Source organism: Chanos chanos, chromosome 14 (genome assembly GCF_902362185.1).
Source record: "Chanos chanos chromosome 14, fChaCha1.1, whole genome shotgun sequence".
In the NCBI taxonomy this organism is placed as follows: domain Eukaryota; kingdom Metazoa; phylum Chordata; class Actinopteri; order Gonorynchiformes; family Chanidae; genus Chanos; species Chanos chanos.
The window spans coordinates 280,839-302,982 of NC_044508.1; the positions used below are offsets into that span (position 1 = coordinate 280,839).

A 22,144-nucleotide genomic window follows, 5' to 3' on the forward strand; every position below is an offset into this window, starting at 1 on the left:
AAGCGTGTGCGGTAAAACAGATGACAATAACAATGATTTACTCAAGGGAGATTTCGCTGGTATATTCATATGGTTCACTGAGTTGCGTGCTGGAGGTACGTTTGTATTTGTATTCTTTTGTCGTTTTAACAAGAATTTTACAAATTAAAGTTTTTCTACCCAACATTCACATTTTATTTTAATTAAAGTTACGTAAGTAGTTGTATTTAAGGAGTCCGTATCAGAATGGAAAAGCTGTCAGAGGCTATTGGATACAGGGTTAAGGGTTAGAGGTTTTCAGCTTGGCAGGAAAGAGAAGAAATGTTCCCGGAAGTAGAAAACGTTAACCTCGCGACAGTCACGTTGTCTACAGTGCTCCCATAGTTTCTGCATTGGAAATGCCAGACAACATGGGGGAAGTGGGCAAAGATACGGATCGACCCAAACTTATCGATGCCAAAGGCATTCTCAAACAGAACCGAGAATTCCTTGATTTCTTCTGGGACATTGCCAAACCCGAGAGAGAAACCCGACTTAGAGCCATCGAAAATCTCGTTGCGTACCTGAAACACGGCGAGAAGGTGAGACGGTTTCCCTTGTTTTCTTAATTTCCCACGACCAGTGTGTGTTAACAAGCCACACACTCGTGAATTTAATAGCCAGCAGAGTTGGCATGAAAAGTGCCGTTTTAGATGGCTACATTGTTGGCGGCAGTGTTTTTCACGCAAAGGCAAACACACTACACGTTTTTTCACCCACGTGGGTTGAACATGCTTGAATGTTTGCCTGGACACCATCAAATCGTATTTGTCTTCATGAAATCCACTCTTTGTTAACGTGTCAGCCAATTCACTTTGGTTTCAGTCTTGTGTTTGATGTGTTCACGGCTGTTCACGTACAAGTCGTCAGTCCTCATTGTCGTGTTGATTTATCATGCATGTGGTGGTCAAATGACAGCCGGATGAACTGAAATACACCTTGAAGAGGCTCGTGGATGGTCTCTCGCACACTAGAGAAGAGGCACGGACTGGATTCAGCGTAGCGCTCGCGCAGGTATGTTCCAAAAAAAGACCGCAAGGCGCATATGGCTATTTCTTGTTCCTTTCAAATGCTTATAAAGCGCACTGTGTGGAGAGAGCGAAAGCTTGGCTCAGTGAGGCTTTAGTCGTTACAGTTGGCAGGCCTTGCCACGGTTCCCTACAGCAGTTTAAAGTTATGATACTCAGTTCCTTTAAACTGCTTCTTTGCTGGTTGTGGTTAAAGGTTTTGAGTGCGTTTGAGGAGATCTCTTTGAGGAATACTCTCGACCAGATTAAGGAGAAACACAACCTGAAGACAGCATCCAAGGTGAGACGAACTATTAGCTGAGAAAACGCTGTTGCAGTTGACAGTTTAGCTTGATTGACTTGAGTTACCTTGACAGACAAATCAAAGTTTTTTTCTTTTTACTGTTTTTTTGTGTGTCATGATATTACAACCATTGATGTTGGTGCTTTTTCCAAATCTTTGACAGAAATTGGTCAGAAATGTTGCGTTTGGGAACTTTTTTGGTGTTCTTGCCTTGTCCCAGTCCGCTCGCCTTCATAAGGTAAGGATTTGTCTGCCAACCCTTTGTGACCCTTAACCCTAATGTCCAAAACCCTCTCAGCCCTTTCTGTGTGTCTCTGTCAGGAGCCGCAGGTCCTGCTGGAGTGTGTTCAGACCCTCCAGGCTCTGGCACAGTACCGAGACCATCTCAGAGATCTGCCGAGGAAAACCATGGTTGACATCCTGTCGGAGGTGAACTCCATGTTTTTGTTTTCTCTGACATAGTGATCGCAGGACATCTGTGTTGTGGTTATCAGAGGATGTGCTTGTGTACGTGTCTATGAGTGTATGTGGTGCAGATGTTAGATGAGGTGTTTGAGTAAAGAGGTTGGGTTTTTTTGTGTCCGTGTCAGACGTCCGAGGAGGTGTTTGAGGAGGTGTTGCTGGGAGCCCTACAGACGGAGCTGACCTCTGCCTTCAGTACTCCAGAGCAGTTGGAGCTCCTCTTGGTGGCAATGCAGAAATTTCCTTCTGTTCTAAAACCCCAAAAACTACAGAAGCTCCTGGGCACCTCCACAATTATCACAGCAGACACCCTCCCCAAGTGAGTTTCTTTATCTGTCTGTTTTCCTCCCCAAGTGAGTTTCTCTGTCTGTGTGTTAGGGATGCAGCGGTCCAGTGGGCCCACGGTTCGGTATGTATCACGGTTTTTGGGCCACGGTAACAGTGCAGGTTCAGTATCTTTATATTTAAGAAAAAAAATAAAAACACATCACCCTTTAGACAATGAACTCTTTATTTTGCCTATAGACCAATAAAACTTTCCATTCAGAAAAATGGCAGCATGACTGACTGGGCTGACAGTGGGAGAGCAAGGCCTGCAGACTGGACTGTGTTTGTTTACTGTCACTGTGTTGAACGCTGAATCCAAAATGTTCCCACACAGCGGATTTGTACAACGGAGTATTAGGGCCACAGTCAGGGAAAAAAATTCTGAGATCTCGAGAATAATGTCACAATTTTACGAGAATAAAAGCGTAATTTTACAAGAAAAAAAGTAACAATATTATGAGAATAAAGTCGTAATTTTAGGCTACGTGTTATTTTTGCCATTGACTGTCCTCTCACCTGTTTTGTTGGTTGCTGGTAATATATTTTCCTAAAAATTATGGTTTTCTTGAAATTTTACGATTCTATTCTCATTATGATTTTTTTTCTCCTAATATTACTATTTTATTCTCTTACTACTACATCTTTTTTTCTTGAGATCTTATACTTTATTCTCGTTAAATTATGACTTTATTCTCGTAATATTGTGACTTTTTGTTCTCAGTTGCAACTTTATTCTTGTAATATTACGACCTTTTTCTGGAAAGCTCTGAATTTTGTTTCCCTTAACGTGGCCCTAATACTCTATTGTAGATCTGAAAAGACGGTGGTGCCTCTCTCTGTCTCGCCAGCGCTCGCCATGGTCACGTCGGAGCTGAGAGAATATTTGGTTTTAGTTTCCTCTCTCCTCTCCAGCTCATATTTGCATACAGAGCGCTGATTGGCTGCAGGGAAATTCCGATAGGCTCCAGAGATGTTCTGATAGGCTCCAGAGATGTTCTGATAGGCTCCAGAGATGTTCCGATAGGCTCCAGAGATGTTCCGATAGGCTCCAGAGATGTTCTGATAGGCTCCAGAGATGTTCTGTGGATCTGAATGAACAACGTGTTTATAGTCTGCAGCACAATAAGCAAGTTTTGGAAATTATAAGAAAATGACAGGCATGTCGTTATACCGTGGTTCACGTGTGCATATTGAACCGTAGGGGGCGTGCCGAAGAGGTCGATAACATGCCGTGTACCGTTGCATCCCTACTGTGTGCGTACTTATCCAGCTATCTATTGGTCCATATTTATTTATCAGTACTTATATTTATGTCTGTATCTGTGCTGTATAATCTCAGGCTGGTGCAGGTGATGAAGATGGCTGCTCGGTCTGTGAAGAAGGAGCATTTCCTGCCCGCTGTGGCATTTGACCTCTTACAGGCATCCCTGAGGGAGGGCAGCTTTGAGCTCTTCTGGAACGGCGCCGTCGTCAAGGGCATGTTGTCCGAGCAACCGGGGCCAACGCAGTGAGTCCAACGCACAGCGGATTCTCATAACAGCCTCCACGGGCCTCTCTTCTAGACCTTATCTCGGACCCCTGAATAGGACTGAGAGAAAAACCTGCACTGCAGGGCTGACAGAGTCACGTACTGTCCATGAGTACAGATGCATTTGAGTTTGTTACAGATGTATGTCTGAGTTCAGACTGAGACGTGACTAAGTGGAGCGTTGTGATTGGTCAGACTAGTAATGTGAGAATAATAAATGGATTTCTCTGTCCTCCCCAGTTACCTGAGTTTCCGCATGTTAGGGGCAGCACTCCCACTGCTGTCTAAGTCTCAGCTGAGTTTGGTTCTGTCAGGAGAGGTCATGAAACGCTATGGAGAACACACTCTCTCTGCTCAGGTATAAAAACACTTACTCACACACATTCACTGACACACACGCACGCACAGAGTGCAGTCAGACTGCTTGGTCTCACTCTAAATCCTGATCAAATGTAAGCCCATAACATTGAGTTTTACTGAATTTATTTAATCATAGCAGTTCTGTCCTCTTGGTTTTTCTTTCTCTCTCTCTCAGCTCCCTGACCGGTATAAGTTCTCTCCGGAGATGGAGGGATATGTGGGGAGTTTTCTACAGGGCTGCCCTGACCCGGAGAAACAACTCACCGTTATGGTGGCCTTCACTCAGCTCACCAATCAGGGTTACCCTGTGGTCCCGTCTTACTGGAAGGTGGTGGAACACCTGGTTCCGACGGCGGTCCAAAGCTACGTCGAATGGCTCAAAGATCATTTCTGCCAACCTCACTTAGAGAGCTGTTTGGACTTCAGCACCCGGCGCCAGGCGGGCCAGCAGGACCCGATTCCTCAGTCAGTACTTTTCTGTGTAGTGATGTTGGATGGGTAGAACAGGCCTTAGGCTTTAGATGACACAGTGATTCAGTAGAACGGGCCTTAGGCTTTAGCTGACACAGTGATTCAGTAGAGCAGGCCTTAGGCTTTAGCTGACAGTGATTCAGTAGAGCAGGCCTTAGGCTTTAGCTGACAGTGATTCAGTAGAGCAGGCCTTAGGCTTTAGCTGACAGTGATTCAGTAGAGCAGGCCTTAGGCTTTAGCTGACAGTGATTCAGTAGAGCGGGCCTTAGGCTTTAGCTGACACAGTGATTCAGTAGAGCGGGCCTTAGGCTTTAGCTGACAGTGATTCAGTAGAGAAGGCCTTAGGCTTTAGCTGACAGTGATTCAGTAGAGCAGGCCTTAGGCTTTAGCTGACAGTGATTCAGTAGAGCAGGCCTTAGGCTTTAGCTGACAGTGATTCAGTAGAGCAGGCCTTAGGCTTTAGCTGACACAGTGATTCAGTAGAGCAGGCCTGAGGCTTTAGCTGACAGTGATTCAGTAGAGCAGGCCTGAGGCTTTAGCTGACACAGTGATTCAGTAGAGCAGGCCTTAGGCTTTAGCTGACAGTGATTCAGTAGAGCAGGCCTTAGGCTTTAGCTGACACAGTGATTCAGTAGAACGGGCCTTAGGCTTTGGCTGACAGTGATTCAGTAGAGCAGGCCTGAGGCTTTAGCTGACACAGTGAGTCAGTAGAGCAGGCCTGAGGCTTTAGCTGACAGTGATTCAGTAGAGCGGGCCTTAGGCTTTAGCTGACAGTGATTCAGTAGAGCAGGCCTTAGGCTTTAGCTGACACAGTGATTCAGTAGAACGGGCCTTAGGCTTTAGCTGACAGTGATTCAGTAGAGAAGGCCTTAGGCTTTAGCTGACACAGTGATTCAGTAGAGAAGGCCTTAGGCTTTAGCTGACAGTGATTCAGTAGAGCGGGCCTTAGGCTTTAGCTGACACAGTGATTCAGTAGAACGGGCCTTAGGCTTTAGCTGACAGTGATTCAGTAGAGCAGGCCTGAGGCTTTAGCTGACACAGTGATTCAGGAGAGCAGGCCTGAGGCTTTAGCTGACAGTGATTCAGTAGAGAAGGCCTTAGGCTTTAGCTGACAGTGATTCAGTAGAGCAGGCCTTAGGCTTTAGCTGACAGTGATTCAGTAGAGCAGGCCTTAGGCTTTAGCTGACAGTGATTCAGTAGAGCAGGCCTTAGGCTTTAGCTGACAGTGATTCAGTAGAGCAGGCCTTAGGCTTTAGCTGACAGTGATTCAGTAGAGCAGGCCTTAGGCTTTAGCTGACACAGTGATTCAGTAGAGCGGGCCTTAGGCTTTAGCTGACACAGTGATTCAGTAGAGCGGGCCTTAGGCTTTAGCTGACACAGTGATTCAGTAGAGCGGGCCTTAGGCTTTAGCTGACAGTGATTCAGTAGAGCAGGCCTGAGGCTTTAGCTGACACAGTGATTCAGTAGAGCAGGCCTTAGGCTTTAGCTGACAGTGATTCAGTAGAGCGGGCCTTAGGCTTTAGCTGACACAGTGATTCAGTAGAGCAGGCCTGAGGCTTTAGCTGACAGTGATTCAGTAGAACGGGCCTTAGGCTTTAGCTGACAGTGATTCAGTAGAACGGGCCTTAGGCTTTAGCTGACACAGTGATTCAGTAGAGCAGGCCTGAGGCTTTAGCTGACAGTGATTCAGTAGAACGGGCCTTAGGCTTTAGCTGACAGTGATTCAGTAGAGCAGGCCTTAGGCTTTAGCTGACAGTGATTCAGTAGAACGGGCCTTAGGCTTTAGCTGACACAGTGATTCAGTAGAGCAGGCCTTAGGCTTTAGCTGACAGTGATTCAGTAGAGCAGGCCTTAGGCTTTAGCTGACACAGTGATTCAGTGGTTAACAGCTGTCTGTTTAGGAGTGTTTACTGGCCTCTTTGTTTGTTTTCTGTCCAGTTTGGTTTGGATGTGACCTTTTCTTTCTGAATTCAGGAGCGAAAACCACGTCCTTCGTTTCCGCAAGTGGGTGGTTGCGCGCCTGGCGTCCATCATAGAAAATCGACAGGTTCAGAAGGAGGAAGAACTGGTCAAAAATGTTGCCAGGTAAACCAAAATAAACTAAAACTTAAAAAAATAAACTTTAGTACAGAGGCTTTTATTAAACATCCTCTGTTAATTTTATCCGACCAGAGGATGCTTACTCACTGACACAGAGCAGTGAGAGAGACATTAATCTGCTCTTTTCTGAAGAATAAACACTAACATGTCATTGCCTCTTCTCCACAAGCTTCATTTTCTTCCATGCGTTTTTCGACGCTAACAAATCCAGCCCCGACATCCCAGAGACAGAATGTGTCCTGAGCGTTCCTCTGGACGCGGCCACACGGGCCGCCACCGCGGAAACGTTTTACAGGTCAGAGCTGAGAACCCTGGGACCTGTGTTGTAAAATGCTTGTTAGTGTGTTATAATCTAAATTACAAACAGTCACAAGAGTTTCTTATGTCTTCCCCTTAAAAATGAGTCCCTCTCTGTTCGCACGGTGTCTACCTGTATCTGCCTGTTCGCACGGTGTCTGCCTGTATCTGCCTGTTCGCACGGTGTCTGCCTGTATCTGCCTCTCTGTTCGCACGGTGTCTGCCTGTATCTGCCTCTCTGTTCGCACGGTGTCTGCCTGTATCTGCCTCTCTGTTCGCACGGTGTCTGCCTGTATCTGCCTCTCTGTTCGCACGGTGTCTGCCTGTCGCTTCTCGGCCTTTTGGCTAAGATCATGTGTAGTATCTGTTCTTATCAGTTTAATATCTGATACGTTCTCTATCCGAGAACGCCATATTAAGCGCATTTTTAGAACGGAGTCGGCACAGGGGCTTGCTCCGGCCGCTCCACGCATCGGCTCGGTATTGCAGTGCTTCCGAGAGCTATTTTTGGGGCAGCCGTGGTCTAAAGGGTAGAGAACTGGGCTTGTGACTGGAGGGTTACCGGTTCGATTCCTTGAGCAAGGCACTTAACCCCAATGCTCCCCGGGCGCAGAGGAATGCTGCCCACTGCTCCTGCGTCTGGTGTGTGTGTGTTCACTACTGGTGTGTTGGATGGGTTAAATGCAGAGGACAAATTCACTGCTCACTTCACAGTGTGTGTGTGCAATCACTGAAACTTAACTTAAACTTAACTTTAACTGTATCTGCCTGTTCGCACGGTGTCTGCCTGTATCTGCCTGTTGTTCGGTTTTGAACTGTCTTCAGCTCTTCATGTTTGGTCTAAAGCTGAACTAAGCTATGGCATTTAAACCACAGTCAGCTCCTTCATGGCTACATGCTTGGTTTGTATTTTTGCCTCATGTGGAATTCACTTCTGAAAAAAAGTGTCTTCTAAATGCATAATTGTAAATGTAAAATGTCACTGAAAAACTCTCTTTCCGTGTTTCCTCTCTGCCTCTGTCTCCCCATGCTCCAGCCTTCTCCAGTATCTGACCCACCTGCCTGTGGTGGATGATTCTGCGGACCCGTCCAGTCTGGGGAAGAGACGAGTTTTCGGTCTGACCTCCGATGGCAGTACATGGATTTACAGTTTAGTTCAATATGCAGACCTGTTACTGAACCACCCGAAACACGCACGGCCCTGCCAGGCCTTCAGCCCAGAGCACAGACACGCCTGGGAGAGGTACATTCACACAAACATGTCACTCACTTTTATCAGTACGCATTCTGTCCTGCATTAGTTGTGTGGAGTCTGGAAGTTTTGGTGGTTTACATCGCAATACTGCAGCTCAAGTATTACCTGTGACTGCCTCAGAAGTCGCTAAGAGAACCATTAGCTGTGTTCAGGAGGTGCCAGCCAGATGAGGTGCTTCAGTATACTGACCCCTAGTGTTGGTTGGGTGTCTGTGCAGGTGAGTCCAGGGAAGTAGGACCCCCAGTCAGGCTGTGCTGGCATGGGGATGCCTGAACACTAGGCAGGTTGCCATTACGGTTTTGCGCAAAATAGAACCAATTTTTTTGAAAAAGTCAACAAACCATCCAGCGCAGTAGCCGTGGTAGTGTGTGACTGACGGCAGTGAGGGCCTGTGGTGTAGGCAGTAACGGAAAGGTCCTTGCGCCTGGCAGCAGCCACACATCATGGATTTCTGGGAGGTCATTGTCCTCTGGATCCAAAAGTTCGGAATGACTCACTCATTTGATGAGTTGTGCAATGCAGCGGAACCATACGCACTGTATTATGGCTCGTCATGTCATGTGACTTCAACGCCAAAAATGTGCGTCCATTTCAAATTTGCGAAATATAGCTTTGTTGAATCGTCTGAAAAACCACCTCATGCAAAGTTCTAAACGTTTGAGCGATGTATGAGAGGTTTTTTTGTAAGTTCAGGTGTTTCCGTGACTCCATTACAGTTTCAGATTGCGCATTAGTCAGGTTCATGGCGCCCAGTGACCGGCGGGCAAAGGGAAAGCTCATTTCCCATGTATCAGAGAATCTCTTCAAAAATGAGAATGAAACAGAACATCTTCAGTACCTTTTATTTTTAGAATCTTCTTTAATAAAATGAATTTAAGAAAATGAACTTGAACAAGTCATTTTAAGCCACGTCTCCAGGTGCAGGAAATCTAAACATCCGTATGTTTCTTCGTGAAGTATGTAAGGTCAAAGTGGAAATGTCATCATCAGGTCAGTGATGTGGGTGAGGCAGCAGGGTCCTCAGTAAAACATAAAAAACCCTTCCCTCCGTCTGCAAAATCATGACTGACCTTTTTCAGATCAATGCACAGCAACTTCTGAAAAGTAAAACAAGTTCCCACCTGGAGAAGCTGAGCGATTAGATCTACGTAATTAATTTATGTGAATTCATATATTCCAATATCAGTTAAATGATTAATAATCTGAGTAATGACACCATTGTATCACAGTTCATATGTTCTCACAATGAGAAATGAAGAATAAAAGGTTGACCAGTCTCATTGTTCCTAATGATCAAAAGCACGGACAGTGTGGATGTGTGGACTGATCCCCTGTCGCTTTCTGTCAACTGGCATCACATTTGAAAAAAATAAACAAACAAAAACTTAACACAAAAGCTGAAGTGAATAAGAGAATCTGTGGTTTGCAACATATGTACTGAGCATCAAAACCAAGGACAGCAGAACTGTTCCACCCCCACGACCTTATTAATGTCTGTTATTCATGTCACATGACACAGAACCCTAACCCTAATAACCATGTTACTGAGACACACCAGTCTCATTCCCCAGTCACCAAATCAACCATCACTGGGAACTGGTCAGCGACCAGTAGCTTACTTCTCTATGCATAATCTCCCACCTGCGTTCGCTGTGGGTTTGTCATTAACCACCTTGCCGTCGTTTACATGTGTGAAGTCATTTCCACAGTGATCATTTGTACTGTTGCAGTAGTGACTGAATTTTGATCTTGTTTAATCAGTGCACACATATTTAGATTGGTTCAATGAATGAACGTTTTTAAGTTACTGAGGATGAAGGGGAGAACGGTGAGGATGATGATGATGTTTAGGAAAATGGTGAATTGTGCTTGTTTGTTGCAGTATGCTGCAGTCCGTGGAGAACCTCCAAAAAAAAGCCAAGAAATCTCCCTCTCCAGAAGTTTCTGCTTTTGAGCAGCTGTTCCTCCTGGTTGGGATCCAGATGTTTAAGGTATTGTCCTGATCTGCTTCCGTCTGTTTAAAAACATTGTTTGTCCAAATTGATAAAGGTGCGTGTGGGGTGTGTGATGTTTGGACTTGTGTGTGATGCCTCGCTGTGTAATTCATCATTCTCAGGCTGCAGATGAGAGTGTTGAGTTGCTGAAGGATCTCCAGAGCTGCGTGCAGAAAGCCCAAGAGAAGAAATCCAAAAGAAAGAAGAAAGTCAAGTCTGCGAGTGAGTGATCAGTGATCACCCAATCAGGATGTCTCACTGTGTGCATGTGATCACTGACCACCCAATCAGAATGTCTCACTGTGCATGTGAGAGAGATGTTGAAGTGTCTGGTGTTGGTTGGTGTTATAGGTGGAGCAGAGGATGAAAGTGAAGAGCCCCACTGGGTGGAGGTGGTGGTGGAGATCTTGTTGTCTTTGCTCTCTCAGCCCAGCCGCTTGGTCAGACGGGTCTGCAAAACCGTGTTCAGTCGTGTGTGTCCTCATCTCACACACAGAGCCCTCACTGCTATACTGGACGTAAGTGTCTCCGCAAACACGACATCCTGTGTATACTCACATTTATCCACACACACAGAGACACGCTCATATATGACCTCTACTGCATCCACTGCCAGATGTCCCCATTTACATGTCTGTCTTCATATGAGGCTTGTGTAAGATTCCCAACCAACCACACACACACACACACACACACACACAGGAACCGGTGAGATGCAGAGTGTGTCTGTGTCTCGCCTGAGACATGTGTTCTCGGACAGAGAGCGACTCTCTGTTGGAAAGATGTTTGGAATCTGTGACAAATTTAAGTGTTTTGGATGCACTGTCGTTCCTGAGAAATACCGCCCTCTGATTGGCTGGTCAGGCCCTCTGATTGGCTGGTCAGAGCTGAGGCCACAGACGTGTGGTTCCCGTGGATCCTTAAAGTCTTAAAAGGCATTGAATTCATTAATCTAAAAATAAGGCCTTAATTGGTATTAAAATGTCTTGAATCAATCTTTCAAAAGTCTTAAAAATGCTAAGACATGGGAAGTAGGATTTTATGATTGTTTTTTTTTGTTTTGGTTTTTTTTTGACATTGCAATTTAAAATCTCAAAATAATTGGTAACATCTCTATTTTAAATCAGTCACTGAATGCCTCTCGCATTAACGGCATGCAGATCAGGATAGCAGAACGAACAACGCCCATATTTTGTTTGTGGCCGGCATGCTCAGAGCAGATGCACTGTCCGCTAGCTAGTGATGACATCACGTGGGGACGTGCAAATTGAGTGAAAATTGGCTATTCAACCAAGATTTCACAGCGTGGCTGAAACCGGTACCAGTTGGGGTGGCATGGTGGCGCAGTGAGTAGCCCTGTTGCCTCACAGCAAGAAGGTCTCGGATTTGATTCCCGGTTGGGCGGGCCAGGGTCCTTTCTGTGTGGAGTTTGCATGTTCTCCCCGTCTCTGTGTGGGTTTCCTCTGGGAGCTCCGGTTTCCTCCTACAGTCCAAAGACATGCAGTTCATGCGAATTGGAGACACTAAATTGCCTCTAGGTATGAATGTGTTTGTTTGTGTGTCTGCCCTGTGATGGACTGGCGACCTGTGCAGGGTGTTTTCCTGCCTTTCGCCCTATGAGCGCTGGGATAGTGTCACGGGGAGTGCTGGAGCCTAATTAGGATAAGATACTCATCACGTTTTAAATTATTCAGTTGTTATCAATATGATCAAATCATTGTTATTTGCATAACACGAGAAGTCAAATTCATGATTTGTGTTTTAAGTGTTTTTGGAAGATTAACTATATGGCCTGTATGAGCTGATGATATTGTACTGATCTCTAATGTGCTCTGTGGTAACCTAGCAGGCTTACTGTGTATGTACAGAGGTGCATGAATGCACAGAGTGCCTGTTTGCTGCTCAGTGATGTGTCCAAACCCTGAATAATACAGGTCAATGTTGTGGATTTTGAATAGCCACCATAACATTTCAACAGCGTCGCGATATTTCTCCAACTGATAAAGTCGTATAAAAGATTGACAAATGGACGACAACTCATCTTCGCAGGCTTATGGTTTTCCCCAGAGGGACGGTCATAAATTGGTCCATTTTCCGCTGCTTTTATCAATGAGAGGGAGGTCATCTTTACTGGATGGCATCAAGCCATTAAGATGGGAATGAGAATCCAACCACACATGGAAAAAAAACAGTTTTTGTTGTACAAGTTTTTGTCAGACCTGTTAAGTGCCTATGCAAATTAGTTACGTCACACAAAATACACTAATGTTTTAAGCTTATACATGAAGAATACACTTTATTTATATTTAATTGCAAAGTTGGTCTTCAATTTCATTCTGAGTGGCATTAAAAAAGCCTTAAATCTAACTTGCCTTAAGCTGTACGAACCCTGTTTGTAGTCGTATTTGTAATGCAGTGGGTAGACTGACAGGGTGGGAATGTGATGCAGTGGGTAGACTGACAGGGTGGGAATGTGATGCAGTGGGTAGACTGACAGGGTGGGAATGTGATGCAGTGGGTAGACTGACAGGGCGGGAATGTGACGCAGTGGGTAGACTGACAGGGCGGGAATGTGGGTTTGTTTGTTGTTTAGGTTCTGGATCCGAATAAAGATGAGGACGAGAGCGGTGTGGTGGTGACTGATGAGAAGGAAGGAGACAAAACGAAAAAGGACGAAGTGAAGGAGCAAGATGAGGTGTGTTTTACGTTTGTGTGTGAGAGAGAGAGAGAGAGAAACCATATCAGAATAATTACACCATCGAATTATTATACTATAGCCATTATAATAATTACTATACTCTAAATCATTAGAATAAAATAATTACTATACTGTAAATAACTGTAATATAATAATTACTGTACTATAGTAATTGCAATATCATTATTACTGTACAGTAATAATTGTAATGTAATTGTTACTTCGCCGTAATAATTAATGTAATTGTTACTGTACCGTAATAATTGTAATGTAATTGTTACTGTACCGTCGTCATATGATTAGTACTGTACCGTAACAACTGTAATATAATAATCATTATCCGACTGCTCTGTGTGCTTGTGTTTCTCCAGAGTGACAAAGACTCTGATGACTCTGAATCCTCAGAGGAAGAGGAAGAGGAAGATGACAAAGATGAAGCCATGGAGAAGGCTGAGGAGGTGGATCAAAACTTTCGCCTGGAGCTGATGAAGGTCCTTCAGGGTCAGAATGCTCTGGTAGGTTCTCCCCAGGAGGTGCAGAGAGACTGAGGGATTATAACAAGGAGCCTGAGCTCCTAGCTCTGACTAGGCTGCTCCTGTTAGCTCCTGTCTCCCTAAAGCTTCATATATTTCCTCAGCTGTCAGAGGGAAAAGAGAGGACCGATTCCTCAGCTGCCTCGGCCATCAGGAATGAATCTAAGGAAGTTTTCACACTTGGTCCCTTTCAACCTTCAGAATGAGCTCGGAGCAATTAGTCAGCATTGTTTGCACATATGTGAACAGTCCAAACAAACTCGGACCCCTCTGAAATGACCCGAACTGAGACCACCTCAGGAGTTGATCTCAGCGTGGTTCTCCGAGCCCACGTTGCAGTGCGTGTAACCTTGGCATTGTGAACACAAAGCACTCCAGCTTCTCTTTGCCTTTTGCCATTGTATTTTAGCCTTCTAGGCTTGCTGCAGACAGATCACATGCTATTGCACTGAGACACTCGAAAAAAGCAAAACTTTGTTTTCTCGAGATAACGACAATTAATTTGAGATCTCAAGTGATAAAGAATTAATTATGTCATTATCATAGGAAAACAAAGTTTTGTTATTTCGTGATAATGACATAAATAAGTCTACATCTAAAAAAAGCAAAGAAAAATAACATGTTATCAGGAGAAAACGGAATATAAATTAAATGTAAATTCATGGCATCTTAGGGCTTCCATAGGTAACAACAGCAAGAACCATAGTGAGAACAGAAAGAGGACTGAGGCCCCATCAGAGCTGAAGTGGACCAGAAAGAGAACTGAGTCCTCTTTCATATGAACTTACAGTGTGAACGCAAAGAGAACTGAGTCCTCTTTCAAATGAACTCACAGTGTGAATGCAAAGAGAACTGAGTCCTCTTTCATATGAACTTACAGTGTGAACGCAAAGAGAACTGAGTCCTCTTTCAAATGAACTCACAGTGTGAACGCAAAGAGAACTGAGTCCTCTTTCAAATGAACTCACAGTGTGAACGCAAAAAGAACTGAGTCCCTTTTCTGTTGGTCCACTTTAGGAGGACTGAGTTTGGTTTGTTTGAAAAGGACTATATGTGAAAACACCGTAAGTCCCCTCCGTAAGGTCACAGTAGTAAAGTTTTATGGTAAGAAAATCATGGTGGAGCTTTGATTCTCTCTAATCCCACTGTTAAGAAGCGAGAGATCATTACTGATCTCAGAGCAGTTTGAGACTGAGATGGTTCAAATTTAGGTTTTCTGAACCATCAGCTTTCCTGTGCTGCTGTAAACTTTCTGCCTGTACATGAGTGACCGCTGGAATAACACTGATGGATTTTGACCCAGGCCACTGAGGAAGACGGCAGTGATGAAGAGGAGCTGGATGATGAAGCCATGATGAAGTTAGACGGGAGCATCGCCGCTCTCTTTGCTGAGCAGAAGAAAAAGATCCAGGCTAAGAAAGACGAGAAAGACAGACTGCGGAGGGAAAAAGTCCTCGTCAGAGACTTCAAAATCAAAGTAGGTTTGACTCAGGAATTTCAGCTATTGGTTAACAACAGAACACTAGCTGTCAGATTTTTTAGCTTTCTGCTAACTTAGCTACGTGTGTGTGTGTGTGTGGGGGACTGGGTAACTTCAATACTTTTATGGCACCAACCGAATTGCTTAGATACTATCAAGTATCGAAAAATTCCTCGCCATTCGGTACCAAATTTCACTACCTAAGGCGTAAATCTCACCAGCATTAGTGAGCCAATAAGCATGCAGCATGCTCGTACCAAGATCTAGTAATGCTAGTGATTGGCTGTCTGTATAAAGTAACGTTACACAAACACGTCGTAGAGGCATGCAGGAAAAACACTGCGTTACACCCAGAGACGGGGCTCGCGTGTGTGTGGTGTTGTGTTTTGAGAGGCTTGACTACAGTGTACGTCGCACAGTAGGTGTAAAAATGTCTAAGGCTGTGTTCACACGTTGCATCTTTTTCTGGTGAAAAACGCTGGCCAGAGCAGCGTTTATGCCAAAAAGCACTGAAGTGTCTTTTTCTGGTGAAAAACGCTGGCCAGAGCAGCGTTTATGCCAAAAAGCACTTAAGTGTCTTTTGTTGCCATGACAGCTACTGCAACAGGCTGGTTTTGCTAATGGAAAGCTGTAAACACAAACACTTACCAGAAACTCCCAGGATCCATCCAATTTGACTCCAAATGGCCTCTTTGTGATGAATGTTATGATACAGTTTGACTGTCATGTCGTACAGTTCACGGTGCTCAGAAACTAGCACAATTAACTTCTCCACCGCCACCTTCTCTATTTTTGGTGGTTGTTATGGGAAACGACAGGTCTCACTAACCCGCTTGTGATTGGTCAGCTGTCAAAAAAGCGCTTGAAGTAGGGCGTTTTCTTCTGAGAAGTTGATCTTTTTTCAACTGAAAAAAAGCCCTGAGCTGCAGAAAAAAATGTTGGCGACATTGTTAAAAAAAAAAACAAATAAAAAACCCGCCCAGGACGTTTTTGCAAACACGTGTACTCCATAGGATTACTATGGAAAACAGACACTTTCAGTTTCAGACACAGACCATTTAAAAAAAGAAAAAAAGAGGTTGCGGGTCAACACCGCTTAGACACTGACTCACAACTGTCCGTTTTGCACTGAAAACTATTTGCACTGATTCAATGTATCTTGTAAATTTCGTTCCTTTGTACTCTAGTATTTTTGGGTGGGCGGCAGTGGTTCAGGAGGCACAGCAGTTGAAACAGACAACTTCAGTTAAACCACATTGTTGTAAATAGGTTTATATTTTTTACGTTATGAAACTGCTTTTAGTGTATAAAAATGCCAAGGAGCTGAAAAATAAAACTAAAGATTTGTACTGTAAAGGGTAATGAGATTTTCTTTTTGTTCAATTGAATTTTATAAAATTGGTATCAAAAAAATTATCATCCAGGAACTGGTATTGAAGTCAAGGTACTGGTACCGGTACCGGTATCATAAATGTTTGAATGATACCCAGCCCTGGGTGTGTGTGTGTGTGAGAGAGAGAGAGAGAGAGAGAGAGAGAGAGCTGATCTGTGTGGCAGATGGACTTTTGATCCTGTTTATTTAGTTCTCTTTGTTCTCCCTCTCTTCTGTCTTTGTCATGTGGTTCTTCAGGTTCTGGATCTTGTAGAAGTGTTTTTGAGTAAGCAGGGGAACAATCCCCTGGTGCTGAACATGCTGGAACCGCTCCTGAGTGTCATAGAGAACGGGATGAAAGCTGAGGCTGACCAGCAGGAGCAGAACTTCCTTGCCAAGGCTGCTGATATCTTCAGGTCTGATCCTATCTCATGACCTCTAAATGACCTTGTAGTGACCCCTGGCTTTCTCTTATCACTGCGATAATGACAGATTTTGCCTGAGACTCAACCCTTTCCTTGTTTAGTGAGACAGTTTCTGCTAATTGTTTTTGTCATCTGCTCTTGGCATAAACACATGGCCCATCCCAGTGTTTCTCTCTGTAAATGTCTCTTTTTTTTTTTTTTGTGCGTGTGTGTGCATGTGTGTGTGCGTGTGCATGTGTGTGTGCGTGGCAGAAACCAGCTGTGCCGTGGGAAGATGTACTGTAGGAATGTGGAGGGCAGGGAGGCAGAGCTGCATGATCTGATGGAGCGACTGATAAACCGCGCACAGACGCTGGCAGACTCCTCAGTCTCACTGTACTACTTCAGGTGAGTCAGAGGTAGCAAATCAACCAAGTCTGTCCGAATCAGTCTGCTTATTGATCACTGTGAGAAGAATGAATTAGGCTTATTGATCACCGTGAGAAGAATGAATTAGGCTTATTGATCACTGTGAGAAGAATGAAGGAGGCTTATTGATCACTGTGAGAAGAATGAAGGAGGCTTATTGATCACTGTGAGAAGAATGAATTAGGCTTATTGATCACTGTGAGAAGAATGAAGGAGGCTTATTGATCACTGTGAGAAGAATGAATTAGGCTTATTGATCACTGTGAGAAGAATGAATTAGGCTTATTGATCACTGTGAGAAGAATGAATTAGGCTTATTGATCACTGTGAGAAGAATGAAGGAGGCCTATTGATCACTGTGAGAAGAATGAAGGAGGCTTATTGATCACTGTGAGAAGAATGAAGGAGGCCTATTGATCACTGTGAGAAGAATGAAGGAGGCCTATTGATCACTGTGAGAAGAATGAATGAGGCTTATTGATCACTGTGAGAAGAATGAATTAGGCTTATTGATCACTGTGAGAAGAATGAAGGAGGCCTATTGATCACTGTGAGAAGAATGAAGGAGGCTTATTGATCACTGTGAGAAGAATGAAGGAGGCTTATTGATCACTGTGAGAAGAATGAAGGAGGCCTATTGATCACTGTGAGAAGAATGAAGGAGGCCTATTGATCACTGTGAGAAGAATGAAGGAGGCCTATTGATCACTGTGAGAAGAATGAAGGAGGCCTATTGATCACTGAGAAGAATGAATGAGGCTTATTGATCACTGTGAGAAGAATGAAGGAGGCCTATTGATCACTGTGAGAAGAATGAAGGAGGCTTATTGATCACTGTGAGAAGAATGAAGGAGGCTTATTGATCACTGAGAAGAATGAATGAGGCTTATTGATCACTGTGAGAAGAATGAAGGAGGCCTATTGATCACTGTGAGAAGAATGAAGGAGGCTTATTGATCACTGTGAGAAGAATGAATTAGGCCTATTGATCACTGTGAGAAGAATGAAGGAGGCTTATTGATCACTGTGAGAAGAATGAATTAGGCTTATTGATCACTGTGAGAAGAATGAAGGAGGCTTATTGATCACTGTGAGAAGAATGAATGAAGCCTATTGATCACTGTGAGAAGAATGAATTAGGCTTATTGATCACTGTGAGAAGAATGAAGGAGGCCTATTGATCACTGTGAGAAGAATGAAGGAGGCTTATTGATCACTGTGAGAAGAATGAAGGAGGCTTATTGATCACTGTGAGAAGAATGAAGGAGGCCTATTGATCACTGTGAGAAGAATGAAGGAGGCCTATTGATCACTGTGAGAAGAATGAAGGAGGCCTATTGATCACTGAGAAGAATGAATGAGGCTTATTGATCACTGTGAGAAGAATGAAGGAGGCTTATTGATCACTGTGAGAAGAATGAAGGAGGCTTATTGATCACTGTGAGAAGAATGAATTAGGCTTATTGATCACTGTGAGAAGAATGAAGGAGGCTTATTGATCACTGTGAGAAGAATGAATTAGGCTTATTGATCACTGTGAGAAGAATGAATTAGGCTTATTGATCACTGTGAGAAGAATGAATTAGGCTTATTGATCACTGTGAGAAGAATGAAGGAGGCCTATTGATCACTGTGAGAAGAATGAAGGAGGCTTATTGATCACTGTGAGAAGAATGAAGGAGGCCTATTGATCACTGTGAGAAGAATGAAGGAGGCCTATTGATCACTGTGAGAAGAATGAATGAGGCTTATTGATCACTGTGAGAAGAATGAATTAGGCTTATTGATCACTGTGAGAAGAATGAAGGAGGCCTATTGATCACTGTGAGAAGAATGAATGAGGCTTATTGATCACTGTGAGAAGAATGAAGGAGGCTTATTGATCACTGTGAGAAGAATGAAGGAGGCCTATTGATCACTGTGAGAAGAATGAAGGAGGCCTATTGATCACTGTGAGAAGAATGAAGGAGGCCTATTGATCACTGTGAGAAGAATGAAGGAGGCCTATTGATCACTGAGAAGAATGAATGAGGCTTATTGATCACTGTGAGAAGAATGAAGGAGGCCTATTGATCACTGTGAGAAGAATGAAGGAGGCTTATTGATCACTGTGAGAAGAATGAAGGAGGCCTATTGATCACTGAGAAGAATGAATGAGGCTTATTGATCACTGTGAGAAGAATGAAGGAGGCCTATTGATCACTGTGAGAAGAATGAAGGAGGCTTATTGATCACTGTGAGAAGAATGAATTAGGCTTATTGATCACTGTGAGAAGAATGAAGGAGGCTTATTGATCACTGTGAGAAGAATGAATTAGGCTTATTGATCACTGTGAGAAGAATGAAGGAGGCTTATTGATCACTGTGAGAAGAATGAATGAAGCCTATTGATCACTGTGAGAAGAATGAATTAGGCTTATTGATCACTGTGAGAAGAATGAAGGAGGCCTATTGATCACTGTGAGAAGAATGAAGGAGGCTTATTGATCACTGTGAGAAGAATGAAGGAGGCTTATTGATCACTGTGAGAAGAATGAAGGAGGCCTATTGATCACTGTGAGAAGAATGAAGGAGGCCTATTGATCACTGTGAGAAGAATGAAGGAGGCCTATTGATCACTGAGAAGAATGAATGAGGCTTATTGATCACTGTGAGAAGAATGAAGGAGGCCTATTGATCACTGTGAGAAGAATGAAGGAGGCTTATTGATCACTGTGAGAAGAATGAAGGAGGCCTATTGATCACTGAGAAGAATGAATGAGGCTTATTGATCACTGTGAGAAGAATGAAGGAGGCCTATTGATCACTGTGAGAAGAATGAAGGAGGCTTATTGATCACTGTGAGAAGAATGAAGGAGGCTTATTGATCACTGTGAGAAGAATGAATTAGGCTTATTGATCACTGTGAGAAGAATGAAGGAGGCTTATTGATCACTGTGAGAAGAATGAATTAGGCTTATTGATCACTGTGAGAAGAATGAAGGAGGCTTATTGATCACTGTGAGAAGAATGAATGAAGCCTATTGATCACTGTGAGAAGAATGAATTAGGCTTATTGATCACTGTGAGAAGAATGAAGGAGGCCTATTGATCACTGTGAGAAGAATGAAGGAGGCTTATTGATCACTGTGAGAAGAATGAAGGAGGCTTATTGATCACTGTGAGAAGAATGAAGGAGGCCTATTGATCACTGTGAGAAGAATGAAGGAGGCCTATTGATCACTGTGAGAAGAATGAAGGAGGCCTATTGATCACTGTGAGAAGAATGAAGGAGGCCTATTGATCACTGAGAAGAATGAATGAGGCTTATTGATCACTGTGAGAAGAATGAAGGAGGCCTATTGATCACTGTGAGAAGAATGAATGAGGCCTATTGATCACTGTGAGAAGAATGAATGAGGCCTATTGATCACTGTGAGAAGAATGAAGGAGGCCTATTGATCACTGTGAGAAGAATGAAGGAGGCTTATTGATCACTGTGAGAAGAATGAAGGAGGCTTATTGATCACTGTGAGAAGAATGAAGGAGGCCTATTGATCACTGTGAGAAGAATGAAGGAGGCTTATTGATCACTGTGAGAAGAATGAAGGAGGCCTATTGATCACTGTGAGAAGAATGAAGGAGGCCTATTGATTTGTTCCATGTCTTCCATTTGGACACAGTGTGTTCCTATGTTTTGGAATTGATGGATGATATCACAGAATGTGTCTATGACAGAGGTGAAGTGGAGGAGGTTTAACAGTTTCTGTATTTCTGTATTATGTTCTCTGGTAAATTAATAGTATTCGGTAACAATAATAGTATTAATAAGTGTTAGGTGAATTTCGGTTTGTGAGAGTTCTCTTTAAAAATGGTCTTCCAGATGTCACCACCTGACTCCTCTAACTGTGTGCGTGTGGTGTGTGTCTGTGTGTGTGTGTGTGTGTGTTTTTGTGTTGTGTCCGTGTGTGTGGTGCCATGGCGTAGTGCTGCTCTGTATGTGCTGAAGGTTCTGAGAGGAGTCGTACACACAGAAACAGAGGGGGAGAAGAAAGCCAGAGACCCTGGAGAGGTACGGAGTGCTGTGGTGCTGCTGGTTTTCAGTCAAATAATGAATAATGTGAGATGAGAATGTTAGACTGTAGGTGAGTCATGGTCAGGCAGTGATGTGAGATGATAATGTTAGACTGTAGGTGAGTCATGGTCAGGCAGTGATAATGTTAGACTGTAGGTGAGTCATGGTCAGGCAGTGATAATGTTAGACTGTAGGTGAGTCATGGTCAGGCAGTGATAATGTTAGACTGTAGGTGAGTCGTGGTCAGGCAGTGATAATGTTAGACTGTAGGTGAGGCATGGTCAGGCAGTGATAATATTAGACTGTAGGTGAGTCATGGTCAGGCAGTGATAATGTTAGACTGTAGGTGAGTCATGGTCAGGCAGTGATGTGAGATGAGAATGTTAGACTGTAGGTGAGTCATGGTCAGGCAGTGATGTGAGATGAGAATGTTAGACTGTATGTGAGTCATGGTCAGGCAGTGATGTGAGATGAGAATGTTAGAATGTAGGTGAGTCATGGTCAGGCAGTGATGTGAGATGAGAATGTTAGACTGTAGGTGAGTCATGGTCAGGCAGTGATAATGTTAGACTGTAGGTGAGTCGTGGTCAGGCAGTGATAATGTTAGACTGTAGGTGAGTCATGGTCAGGCAGTGATGTGAGATGATAATGTTAGACTGTAGGTGAGTCATGGTCAGGCAGTGATGTGAGATGAGAATGTTAGACTGTAGGTGAGTCATGGTCAGGCAGTGATGTGAGATGAGAATGTTAGACTGTAGGTGAGTCATGGTCAGGCAGTGATGTGAGATGAGAATGTTAGACTGTAGGTGAGTCATGGTCAGGCAGTGATAATGTTAGACTGTAGGTGAGTCATGGTCAGGCAGTGATAATGTTAGACTGTAGGTGAGTCATGGTCAGGCAGTGATAATGTTAGACTGTAGGTGAGTCATGGTCAGGCAGTGATAATGTTAGACTGTAGGTGAGGCATGGTCAGGCAGTGATAATGTTAGACTGTAGGTGAGGCATGGTCAGGCAGTGATAATGTTAGACTGTAGGTGAGTCATGGTCAGGC

General features: G+C 43.9%; 1 protein-coding gene and 1 non-coding gene across 2 annotated transcripts in view; both read left to right on the forward strand.

Moving 5' to 3' along the window:
* The first annotated feature begins 378 nt into the window (after window positions 1-378).
* Window positions 379-22,144, forward strand: part of mybbp1a (MYB binding protein (P160) 1a) — a 30,162-nt gene continuing 8,396 nt past the window's right edge. The window contains exons 1-21 of the mRNA XM_030791457.1: window positions 379-560; window positions 937-1,032; window positions 1,243-1,326; window positions 1,493-1,567; window positions 1,651-1,758; window positions 1,920-2,110; window positions 3,458-3,625; window positions 3,887-4,004; window positions 4,182-4,471; window positions 6,452-6,562; window positions 6,747-6,872; window positions 7,911-8,117; window positions 10,012-10,120; window positions 10,246-10,345; window positions 10,475-10,641; window positions 12,717-12,818; window positions 13,193-13,336; window positions 14,658-14,831; window positions 16,465-16,622; window positions 16,884-17,018; window positions 21,006-21,090. Of these exons, the coding sequence (XP_030647317.1) occupies window positions 390-560; window positions 937-1,032; window positions 1,243-1,326; window positions 1,493-1,567; window positions 1,651-1,758; window positions 1,920-2,110; window positions 3,458-3,625; window positions 3,887-4,004; window positions 4,182-4,471; window positions 6,452-6,562; window positions 6,747-6,872; window positions 7,911-8,117; window positions 10,012-10,120; window positions 10,246-10,345; window positions 10,475-10,641; window positions 12,717-12,818; window positions 13,193-13,336; window positions 14,658-14,831; window positions 16,465-16,622; window positions 16,884-17,018; window positions 21,006-21,090 (2,919 nt within the window). The 5' untranslated portion in view covers window positions 379-389. The remainder of the gene's footprint in view (window positions 561-936; window positions 1,033-1,242; window positions 1,327-1,492; window positions 1,568-1,650; window positions 1,759-1,919; window positions 2,111-3,457; window positions 3,626-3,886; window positions 4,005-4,181; window positions 4,472-6,451; window positions 6,563-6,746; window positions 6,873-7,910; window positions 8,118-10,011; window positions 10,121-10,245; window positions 10,346-10,474; window positions 10,642-12,716; window positions 12,819-13,192; window positions 13,337-14,657; window positions 14,832-16,464; window positions 16,623-16,883; window positions 17,019-21,005; window positions 21,091-22,144) is intronic.
* LOC115828135 (U2 spliceosomal RNA) lies at window positions 7,200-7,395 on the forward strand. The gene has a single exon (XR_004025941.1). It is a non-coding gene; the product is annotated as a U2 spliceosomal RNA (small nuclear RNA).